The following is an 11,654-nucleotide window of genomic DNA, read 5'->3' on the forward strand; positions in this document are numbered from 1 at the left end:
CTGCATTTTCCGCGGTTATCCTGCGGGTCAGTCAACAAGACTACAACTCCCATGAGGCTTAGCAAGGCCGATTAAGGGTTCAGGGAAACAATGAGAAGTGTCCTTTGTGTCTCCACGGGTGAGGAATGATCGTGTGAGCGGTTGCATTTCGTGTCTTTTAGGCGATAACCCGAAGGAGTTTGAAGGATCCCTAGAAGAGACAGAAGTTAAGGTCCGGCGAGGCGGAACGGAAGCACCTGGTGGGAGGGAGGAGGAGCCGGAAGTTAAGGCGGGGAGGGGGCGGGGGCGGGGAGGTGGAGGGAAAAGCAAGCCAGGAGGTTCTGCGGCCGCTTCTAGTAGTTTCCAGGCGCTGCCGGGCGGCTGGGTCCGCGCGGTCCTGAGGCCGTGGCTGTGGCTGCTCGGGAGCTGGTGGCGGCGCGACCGGAGAGCCGATGGCCAAGTGGGGTGAGGGCGACCCACGCTGGATCGTGGAGGAGCGGGCGGATGCCACTAACGTCAACAACTGGCATTGGTGAGGGCCAGCGGGCCAGGCCGCGGGAGCGCTCCGGCCGGGCCAGGGTTGCAGGGTCCCTGGAACCTCGGCCGGGACAAAGCTGGGGCCGAGGCAGCCCTTCCTGCCCAGAGATGGGCGTGGGTCCTTCCTGTTGCAGGGGTCCGTGGTCCCAGGTCCCTCCACCCTCCGGCCTCCGTTTCATTGGCGGGGGAAGCGGGGGGACGACATGGAGGGCTGCGCCCCAGACGAGGGGTTTCAGATATGAGAACAGAACCCCTTGGCTGCTGCATTCAGCCTGAGCGGGGAGATGCTTCCCACTCGTGGCCGCAGGAGTCAGTGAGACCCAAACCGCCGTGGATTGTGTTGGGAGACTGCAGTGTTAGTCTCGGGAGGGTTGGAATTCCTATTTTCCGGCTTGCGGGTGGAATTAAAAGTCAGTCATAGGGGACTGCTGCCTCACTCCTGAAGGCAAGGTTTAGAACGTGTTCTGCCGGTGCCCAGAGCTCAGTGATGCTGAAGGCGCCGTGGCCTCTCACCCGGAACTATTAAGTTAGTTGTATTGTAGCTCCAGGGACTGCCCCTGGTTGCCGGGCAATCATGGTTTATAACCCAACCACTCTTAAAAGCCTGCTCTCCTTCATGAAATCCTCTACAAGTAATGTCTTATTTTTTGAGTCCAGTGAACTTTGTTCATACTGTCTTTACTGTATTTTTATTTTGTTGCAGCTCTTTTTACTGTTGTTTTCTCTACTAGTTAGAAAGTGGGGAGGTAGATAGTTTTTCTTCTCTATATCTCAGCCTGCCTCCTTTCCTCTTAACACAGAGTGTTTGACTTAATTTTTGTTTGTTTTGAAGTGCTGGACTTACATTGTTTTCATGGCCATTTAGAGGGCATAGAATGTGTAGAGCCTTTATAGCATAGCCTGAATTTGACAGGTCAAAACACTGTGCTAATGAGATCAAGATTATTGGTTTATTCGTTACTGGACCTTTTAGCTCAATACTGCATTCTGTGGCCCCGTTGTGTGCTCCTGACTTCAGCAAGGTGTGCACAGTTTTCCACTTGGTCAGACGGGGGCGCCACGTTAAAGTGTCTAATGCTGACCCCAGCACCATCATGCTGAGAAAGGAAAGCAGAATTTTCCATTTAGTTTGAAACCATTCTATTACAGCAATTGACCTTATTGACAGTATGGGACTCCTGGTCTTCCTTTTAGGAGTCCCATACTGTCAATAAGGAATAACACGTTTGTGGACATACTGGAGTGGGGCTGAGGGTTTTGTGTTCTTTTCCAGCCTCCTTTAGCCTTGGATGCTCTTGCATAGAGCAAGCAGTTGTATCCTTCACTTGGCTGCTGGTCCATAGCTTTGTTTCTGTTTTGCAGGACAGAGAGAGATGCTTCAAACTGGTCCACAGATAAGCTGAAAACACTGTTCCTGGCAGTGCGTGTGCAAAATGAGGAAGGCAAGTGCGAGGTGACAGAAGTGAATAAGCTTGATGGAGAGGCATCTATTAACAATCGCAAAGGCAAACTTATCTTCTTTTATGAGTGGAGCATCAAACTAAACTGGACAGGTAAGTCTATGCTTGGGTTTTAGGACAGAGGTTAGCCACATTTTGATTGACCTGTTCAGGAGCCGGGGAGAACAGTTTTTGAGGGGTTATGAACTTTTTTCAAGGGAGATAGTGCTGTTTTGGAGTCCTGTTGAAAACAGCATTGGATGCTGAAATTCTTCTGCCACTGTGGGACACTATAAATGGGTTTCCTCTCTCTGGGTCTCACAAGTCCCCACCGATGAAGCAGCTGGGCTGCTGAATCTTTGGACCTGGTCTGTGTTGGGACATATAATGTGACATTTCTCAGACTAGCTATTTCTGCCTCTTGGATGATTTTAAAGTGGGGAGGGGGAGTTTTCTGGTTTTCTTTCTTTTTTTAATTTTTTTTAACTCTCTCCAGTGTGACCCTAACAGTTCAGAGTGCTGTGGTAATGAAGCTTGCATGTGATTATAACTTGGGTCAGTTTTATTCTCTAGCTTAATGTCCCTTTTGTGAAGATATTAACATAGAATTGGGCCCATGGTTAGATTGTCCTGACTGTTGGAAGGCTGAATTTTAAAAGACAGTAAAGTTAAAAGGGTACATGTATGGGGCAAAGCATGAAATAAATTTTTGTTTCAATAAACATTTCTCAAGTGAATGTTAATAAAGAGGGGGAAAGTATTCATCGTCTTTTTTTGTTTTTTAAACTACTAAAGCACAGCAGTCTGGAAGAAACCTTAGGTATCATCTTGCCCAGTCTCCTTTTTATAGATTGAGAAACTGAGGCCTAGAGAAGTAAAGATAAATAAGTGTTTTGTGAGTTAACTTTGAAATACAGTTAGTTCTGCTGTAATGTGACACATGTGTTTCTAAAAATCACCACACTGTGCAGAATCTCACAACAAAAACCACAGGGCTTGTAGGGAAGATGGGGTTAGGGACGTGACACTATACTCAAAAGTTTCATCAGTGATATTTTTTTAAATTTAGGAATGTAAAAATTGATGGCACAGTTTACACATGTTAAATCATAAGAAATACATAAATAACATGATAAATATGATGCTTTACCTTGACAAAGACCTGAAGTTTGCTTGTGAAAGTGGGCATCAGAAGCATTGAGGCATGTGGGTTATTGTGAGGTGGTGGAAGGGGAGTCACCTGAAATCAGAAGGAGCATTATAACGCCACTAGTGGATGGCGTGGCTCCTAACGCACACAGTGAACTGAAGTCACTGGCGGACAGATGTTTGAGATGTGTATTTCGCGTATTCCTATACAGCTCCATTCGGCTGGGTTTGGGTTTCTTTGGGTTCACCTAGTGTTTCTCAAGGATGAAATCACATATAAGCAAACATGAAATTCATGTTGTGATCAAATCGTCCCTTAATATATCAATAGTATTGGAACAAATTTGTATTTTCAAAACAAGCGTTCTAGCAGAGCTGTCTGTATTGACTATTAACCAAGTCCTCCTTAGCAGAGTTCATGCTGGTGCCAAATTCACATAGTTCTTGGTCCCACACTGTAATAGCACAGCCTCAAGAAATCTGATGGGGAAAGACATTTCAGGGTGGGGGGCAGTGGCTGCATCTGGCGTGGCATTCTCTCAGAATAAAGAAGGTCAGTTCAGTTGTCCAAAAGAAGTGTAAGCAGAATAGTAGTTAGCACTCCAGAGCAGAAGAGGAGGAGAGAAGAGAAGGAGACTGATAACATTGCATTACTTTTGACAGGTACCTCTAAGTCTGGGGTGCAGTACAAGGGCCATGTGGAGATCCCCAATTTGTCTGATGAAAATAGCGTGGATGAAGTGGAGGTTTGTGCTTTCTGTTTCCTCATCTGTCTGAGTCTTCCACATCCTCTTACTCTCAGATGAGAAAAATGACCTGTCATTCAAGATTACAAGCCAGGCTTGGCCCCAGCCTTCAGAACCCCAGTCTGCAGATGATTTTCTAGGTCTTTGGTGCCATCGGGAGCTCCCAGAGCAGCTTGTGCTTATTTAATTACTTTGCTTTAGTGAGTAGTGTGGGTTCTAACATTAGCCACCTTTGTCTTGGCAGAGAGCCCTCGAGAAGGAACACTCATGGGGATTGTACAAAAACCTCAACCCTCATTTCCTTTGGAAGTGTTAGCAGTTATCTGATTGCTCAGCACCGACATTCCACAATGTGGGTGCCTCTCAAGTTATTTACCACCTACTTCTGATCTTTCACTCAGATTAGTGTGAGCCTTGCCAAGGATGAGCCTGACACGAATCTCGTGGCCTTAATGAAGGAAGAAGGGGTGAAACTTCTAAGAGAAGCAATGGGGATTTACATCAGCACCCTTAAAACAGGTATCCCTTGAGTAGTTATGAGTGCCTTGAGAAGATAGTTTTCCACCTGTCAGTTGCTAATTAAGGGGCTTGACAGGTCTTTCTTTGGCAAATGGATAAAAATTTGGGGGGAGGAGGTTTATTTCATCTTAAAATCAGTCTATAAACTTTAAGTAAGGGAAAGATCTAGAGATATGTTGTCTAATGTGTTGGCTGTTGAGCACTTGAAATGTGGCTAGTCCAAATTGAGATGTGCTGTGAGTACAAAAAACACAGTGGATTTTGAAGACTTAGTAGTTAAAAAAAAAGTAAAATATCTCAATAATTCTTTGATACTGATAACATATTGAAATGGTAGTTAGGATATGTTAGGTTAAGTATATTGTTAAAATTAATTTCACCTGTTTGTTGTAACGCTTTAGTGTGGCTACTAGAAAATTTAATATTACATTTGAGGTTGAGATTGTATTTCTGTTAGACTTGCTGATCTAAAGACTTGGCAGCCCCAGACTCACCACGTGAGCATAGTCCTGCACTATTTTTGATACGCATTCTCCAGGGACATTTAGAGGGTTATTTGAATAGTAGTCAGCTCAGCTGTCCCCTAGAATTCTAGTTCTGCCAGTGTGTTCTGATCTTGGCGTCAGAGTACATATGATGATCATCAGAGGGAACCAGTATAGAGGTGGAAACCTTTTTTGGTGGGAACCAGTGCTCTGATGCCATAACTAGTTGTGGTTGTCCTACAGAGGTAAGGCAGAGTGGAGAAAGGGGACTAAATATACAGCTGTGGGTATCTTGACACACTCTTGAAGTCTTTGGAAGTGCCACTGCATTCATTGGCTGCCATCCACAGTAGACCTCACGTACATTTAACAAGTCGTGATGCTTCTAATTGAGTCAGGGGTTTAAAATATTCCCAGTGAACATACTGTGTTCTGTAGCATACACTCAGATACCTGTCTGGCATAGATCAAAGTTAAAGACGCTAAAGTGGATTACTCTTCCCTCCCTTGTCGTGACCTCCATCTGAGTTAAGATGGCCATGTTTGTCAAACTACAACGAAGCCCTGAGTCTCAGCTACTAAGAAATAACTTCCAAGAGCTGGGATTTTATCTTTTCAGAGTTCACGCAGGGTATGATCTTGCCTACAATGAATGGAGAGTCAGTAGACCCAGCCAGGCAGCCAGCACTGAAAACTGAGGAGCACAAGGTAACCGGTGTCCCCATGTGTTGGGGCGGGAGGCCGTCTGGAAAGGGAGTTAAGGCACTGCCTCCTTCATAAGTCTCTATCTCAGCTCTTTCTCTCCCACCCTAACCTCTGAGCCAGAGCTGGTGCTTTGTAGAGAGTCCACAGAGTGTAGTTGTCTGTCTCCCCATCTTTAACCTGGTGTTTATTCATTCATAACAGACCCCTTAGAGCAAATAGAAGCCATCAGGGACTTCAGAGTCCGACTGTTGGGTTTAACCCCAGTGGGGAGGTTATGAACGCAGGGTGCTTTTCACCTACATGCATCTTAAGTATTATGTCTACATTTCATACTTTGATACTAAAGGTGTCATCAAGGTATCAGGGGTTACTTAGATCACTAACTTCACCTAACAGGAAACTGATCGATTTCACTCCATTTGCAGGGTGAGCAAATATTTTTTCTGGAGATGGAACTTGTGTGGTTTGGGTTCAGCACTTGGTTTTCAGCCCTGTTGCCCTTTTGTCAGCACACTGAAGGATATTCTGGGGGTGCTGCTTCCAGCTATTTAAGCATAGAAATTCTGCTTGAGAATCACTTGGGGCTCTTCAGAAATACCTTATGATTTGGTGTGCCCTTCATCAATGGGCTTTTAAATGAGTGTCACTCTTCTTTCACCTAGAGTGGCATTGAGGATTTTCTGGGAAAGTTCCCCTTCTGACTGAAATGCCCGTGCACATAAATTTCCTCTAACTCCCTGGAATGATTAGCCTTGGAGGTGAAAAAGTTTGTGAGAATGAATAGCAGGGCTATCTCTGAAGCCCTGTTAATTGAGGTTTCACCATTACTCTAAACTGACAATTTCACTACCACTTCCACAGGCTAAGTCTGCTCCTTCAAAAACCCAGGCAAGACCTGTTGGTGTCAAAATCCCCACTTGTAAGATCACCCTTAGAGAAACCTTCCTGACGTCACCAGAGGAGCTCTATAGAGTTCTTACCACCCAGGAGGTAAGTATAGTCTTGTCCTTCCAGCTCCTGGCATCTGCCGTCCCGAGTGACTGGAGTTGTGGGCACATCCCCGCACTGTGCAGAGGAAGTGCTGAGTGGAACCGTGAAGCTTTCCTTGTACGCTCAGAGGCAAAGGGAAAACACTTTTGTTCAACCCACTCATCAAAGTGGATGCGTCTTCTTTTTTCTCCTTTATGCTAGTTTTGGGTCATGTAAGTGGGAACCACTGGAATCATTCTCGTTAGAAAAGTAAATGGATTCGAAGTAATGGCATCCTAGGTTCAGAAAGAGTTACTTGAGTCGAAGCCTGGTCTCTAGTGGAACAGAAAAGAGCCTAAACCTGGTTCTAGGGCAGAGTAGTGTCTTTGGAAGTGAGAGCTGAGGCCTGCAGGTGTCAGCTGGCGTTTCTCCTGAGTCCCACTGAGAGCCGTGCATCTTCTTACCTCCTTTTTCTCTGCAGCTTGTTCAGGCCTTTACCCATGCTCCTGCAATGTTAGAAGCAGACAAAGGTGGCAAGTTTCACCTGGTAGATGGCAATGTCTCTGGAGAATTCACTGATCTGGTGAGTACGTGCTTGCCAGGATATAGCTTTTGTCTGGTCAGAAGAATAACATTTCCCCCTTTTCTTTTTCAGCCCTGTAGATAAAATTTAAGGCTGTAATCTCTTTGGTTAGTAAAACCTCATTTTGTTTTTCAAAAGAATGCTACAATTGAATTCTCTTGCTTTCATATAAATTTTTCTTTAATGGGGTAAAATTGCTTCTTCCTGGAAAAATCAAACATGGAAGAGAGGTTAGATACATTGGTGGCTTACGGCTTTCCGTTTGCGGCACTGAAATTGCACGTGGGCACAGGTGACTGGACCCAACATAGGAGTAAGAGGAGAGGCTGTGGCTGATGTCAGTGCAGAAGCTACCAACTCTGGTCCACTTTGTCCTCATCAGTAGTACAGCGGCAGATGATGGGCTCCGTATGAAAGGCAGATGGGTGATGCTTGCTAGGATTGGGTACGTTGCAGTCTATAGTATAGGCTGACCTCTTTGATTATTTTAGATCCCTGAGAAACATATTGTGATGAAGTGGAGGTTTAAATCTTGGCCAGAAGGTAAGTAAGCATATGTATTTATTGCCATTGCCCCCAGTACTTTTTCTTTTCCCCTTAGCCTCAGACCCACATGGAAACCCTGGATCTGAAACCTCCCTCCCCTTTGCCTTTCCCCAGGGCACTTTGCCACCATCACCTTGACCTTCATTGACAAGAATGGAGAGACTGAGCTGTGTATGGAAGGCCGAGGCATCCCTGCCCCTGAGGAGGAGAGGACACGGCAGGGCTGGCAGCGGTACTACTTTGAGGGCATCAAACAGACCTTTGGCTACGGCGCACGCTTATTTTAGGACCAGCAGCAGTGGGTACAGCCCGCCGAACACTTCAGTCCAGCCCTCTCCTGACTGGGGCTTGTGACTTACAGGATTGCACCATCCCAACCACTAACTTGGGGCTGGGGCCCCTTCCCTTCATGTATACCTTGGGTTTGTGCATGTTTTCTGCTGGGTGGGAACAGAGGGTGATTTCTCTTTTATGTGTACATACGCTAAATAAACGTAATTTAAAAATCGTGCATGTCTGGAACCTGTGTTGGCGGGGTGGCTGGTATTAAGAGTTCCTTTGAAGGTTTTGAACAAAAAAAAAAACAACGGAGGGGTTTTATCTCCGTTCTGCGTAAGTGTACATAATTAAGAGGCCTGAAAAGAGCCTACTTCTCACCAGCAAGCATTCCTGAGCTCATGTCCTTTCATAGTGCAGACTGGCAAAAAGGGTCTCTTCCCCTCACTGAGGGAAACGTGGGGTGGAGTTTCCCTGGGGTGAACGGTACCAAGAAACTTTATCGTTGGTCCAGGTGGCATCCTGGGCTTCCCACTCTCCATGGGCTCTTATCCTCTTCCAAGAAGAGGTGATCAACCAGGTGCTGGTTTGAGGTGTGGAAAGAGATTCCCCGCCCTGTGACCAAGGGGAACTGTGGGCTTTGGGTTTCTGTTCACTGAGCTTCTGTTTATTGAGCGGTTACTATGTACCAGACAGTGTACTAATCAGTTCCCTTACAGTAGCTTATTTAGCCCCCATAGTTTAGCCCCTATGAAACAGATACTACCATCATTTCTGTTTTACAAGAACCTAGTCCTTGGATTTCTTAACGCATATCCCAGACCCTACAACAGATAATTTAGCAGAGTTGGAATTTGGAACAAGAACCATAACGGCAGAGCCAGTGCTCAAGTCCAAACCACTGTCTACTGCCTTGTTGTCGCGTTCATCCCTGAAAAGAAGCAGCTGCATTTCTAGCATGTTTGTTAGGCATCCTTCCTGGAATAGGAAATTCCAGGCCTGTTGTTACTCCCAGAAAGAGGAAGAAACAAATATAGAGTATGTTTAAATACCTGGTTCCATTAAGCAAGTTTACTGAGCACTGGCGAAGGGGTTCCAGTGGGGTCCAGACTGCCACGTTGCAGGAAGAGGTAAACTGTACCTTCACAGGGAGGGTCATTTTCCTTGACAAGCCCCGCCCTGGTGAACCCAGTGTGAGTCAGCACCCTCTAATCCAGACACTACCTCCTGCAGTTACAGCTATTTCCTTCATCTGTCCTTGCCTGTTTTATTAGGTGGCAGTGAGGCCTGCAGGCTAATCCAACCAACGTGACTTGGCCAAAATGTAATTAAAGTAGGAAATCAGTACTGATCTGGATAATTTAGACCCCCAATATCCCCCTTTGGCTTGAATTAATCAACAAGTGCTGGGCTGAACTAATTTGCATCTAGTTCGGCATTATATCTGCTTCCTGAGGGTCCGAACAGATACTTTTTGATAAAGTACCTGTGCTCTAGCTTGAATCAAATCAAGGACCCCTTGGGACTTCCCTGGCGGTCCAGTGGCTAAGACTCCGTGCTCCCAATGCAGGGGGCATGGGTTCGATCCCTGGTCAGGGAACTAAGATCCCCCGTGCTGCACGGCGTGGCCAAAATCAACAAAAACAAAAAGCAAATCAAGGACCCCTTCTAACACAGAGACCAGTGATGAAAAAGGACCCCTTTCACACCTGGCGGGAGAGTTACCAATTCCAGAATACCTAGGAAAAATCTGAAGTGAAGTTTACAAGTGTCTTAGTAATAACCAAAGCACCAGGCAAAGTTCCTGTTATATGACAGCTCGGTAACATTCATATCCCCAGTACTGATGGCTGTTCCAATTTTCACCACTTCCATTTCACTGATAACATTTTGGTTAGCCATCGGAGCCTAAAAAGCAGAATGACAGAGCTAAAAACAGAACTTTGGACTTGGGTTTGAATTGTAAATGTGTCACTTGCTAACAAATTGGGCAAATTTCCTCATGTGTAAAATGGGTAGTATAATAGGTACCTATAAGAGCATTAGAGATGGATGTAGAAGATCTGGCCCCTGGTGACATGTTACCTGCTGACTTCTGGGCTCCCAAGCCCACACGTTTTCCCTTGAGCAGGAATTGATCTTTTGAAAATCTGGTTAATTGGCCAAATTGCAAATCCTAGGCCAAGGGTTCTCCTCAACTAAGAACCACCTGAGGGGAACCTGTTACATGCAGGAAAGTGGACTCCACCCCTAGATACTCTTAGTGGGTGTGGGGTGTGTCCTGTGAGCTTACATTTTAATATCCCAGGTGATATCGATACCAGGGGTGGATTTTGAGAAGCACTTCAACATGTTAAGAAAATCTAATTGTAATAGAGGAGCCAAAGAAGCACATCTGGGTCCCTTTTGTGAACAATGAGACAAAGGATCTGAAACATCCTGTCTTCCAAGAGACGAGGGAGGCCAGCAGGATCTGGCAGGTTTGTACTGTTGGTTGTTTTAAACCCTAGTAAGAATTCAATGTGACCAGTCTTTTTTTTTTTTTTAATTTATTTTTGGCTGCGTTGGGTTTTCGTTGCTGCGTGCTGGCTTTCTCTAGTTGCGATGAGTAGGGGCTACTCTTCGTTGCGGTGCGTGGGCTTTTCATTGCGGTGGCTTGTTGCAGAGCACAGGCTCCAGCTGTGCGGGCTTCAGTAGTTGTGGCACACGGGCTCAGTAGTTGTGGCTCGTGGGCTCTAGAGTGCAGGCTCAGTAGTTGTGGCACATGGGCTTAGCTGCTCCACGGCATAAGGGATCTTCCCGGACCAGGGATCAAACCCGTGTCCCCTGCATTGGCAGGCGGATTCTTAACCACTGGGCCACCAGGGAAGCTCTCAACGTGACCAGTCTTGCCTAGCCTAGAACCTTTTACGAGGTAACCCAGAGGAGGAAAAATGGGGCAAAAACATCCAGGTGGCCGGGGCAGCTAAGTTAGAAACAGCTGTGGGGTTCGTGCTGGATGCGTAGCCACGGATGGCTCCTGGTGTCCGGGATGGGAAGAATAGCCAGGTGAGCCAGGACAGCCTACACTGGACCAGAGCGGGGGAGGGTCCTCTCTGATTTCATGGGCCTCTCCTGGCTCTGATACCAGCGGCTCCTGAAATCCTCCCTTTAACAGGGTCAGTGACCCCTCTGTGACGCTTTCTCCTCACACACAGGTGTTCCCTAAGCCGGCAGCCACCTGCACAGCATCTCTTTCTCCTTTGTACAGTTTGAATAAACACCATTTCATAGCTGATCAACGCCCCAGCCCCTTCAAGGCTCCTTTCCAGCCCCCTTTTCTTTAGTTTCTCTCATCTGTGGCCTGACGTGGTAGCAATTTAGCACGTCACTTAGATTAAAAATGGGGCTGGTTAAGTTCAGTTTGGGTAACAGACAAAGCATTAGGTATAGATTAAATTTAGACAGTGTGTTTAAGTGTCAAGGTAAATTATGTTAGAAAGGAGGGGAATTAGCAGTTTCCTGTGAAAACAGACTCTGGGATATCTCTATCTTGTTATTGACTTTTTAAAAAAGTTTCAGCTAAAACATAATTAAAACATTCCTGTGCTAATCGTATTGAATTCCCCAGACAAGAGACAGGGAAGGGAACTTGGCTCCCACCTAGTGACCTGAGAGCTTGGCCTCTCTGACCCTGTAATATTCTAGTTGCCCCAGAGTGCTGTTAGACGGTGATCCCGGA

At 46.1% G+C, this 11,654-nt stretch overlaps 1 protein-coding gene across 1 annotated transcript; it reads left to right on the forward strand.

Annotated features, from left to right (window-relative positions):
* Positions 1–286: 286 nt before the first annotated feature.
* AHSA1 (activator of HSP90 ATPase activity 1) lies at positions 287–8,165 on the forward strand. Its single transcript, XM_061182754.1, has 9 exons — positions 287–511; positions 1,879–2,069; positions 3,768–3,850; positions 4,252–4,369; positions 5,474–5,562; positions 6,421–6,549; positions 7,010–7,111; positions 7,603–7,654; positions 7,772–8,165. The coding sequence occupies exons 1-9, from the start codon at positions 432–434 to the stop codon at positions 7,942–7,944; spliced, it is 1,017 nt and encodes a 338-aa protein (XP_061038737.1). The 5' UTR covers positions 287–431; the 3' UTR covers positions 7,945–8,165.
* The last annotated feature ends 3,489 nt before the right edge of the window (positions 8,166–11,654 follow it).

Source organism: Eubalaena glacialis, chromosome 2, assembly GCF_028564815.1.
Source record: "Eubalaena glacialis isolate mEubGla1 chromosome 2, mEubGla1.1.hap2.+ XY, whole genome shotgun sequence".
Lineage (NCBI taxonomy): Eukaryota > Metazoa > Chordata > Mammalia > Artiodactyla > Balaenidae > Eubalaena > Eubalaena glacialis.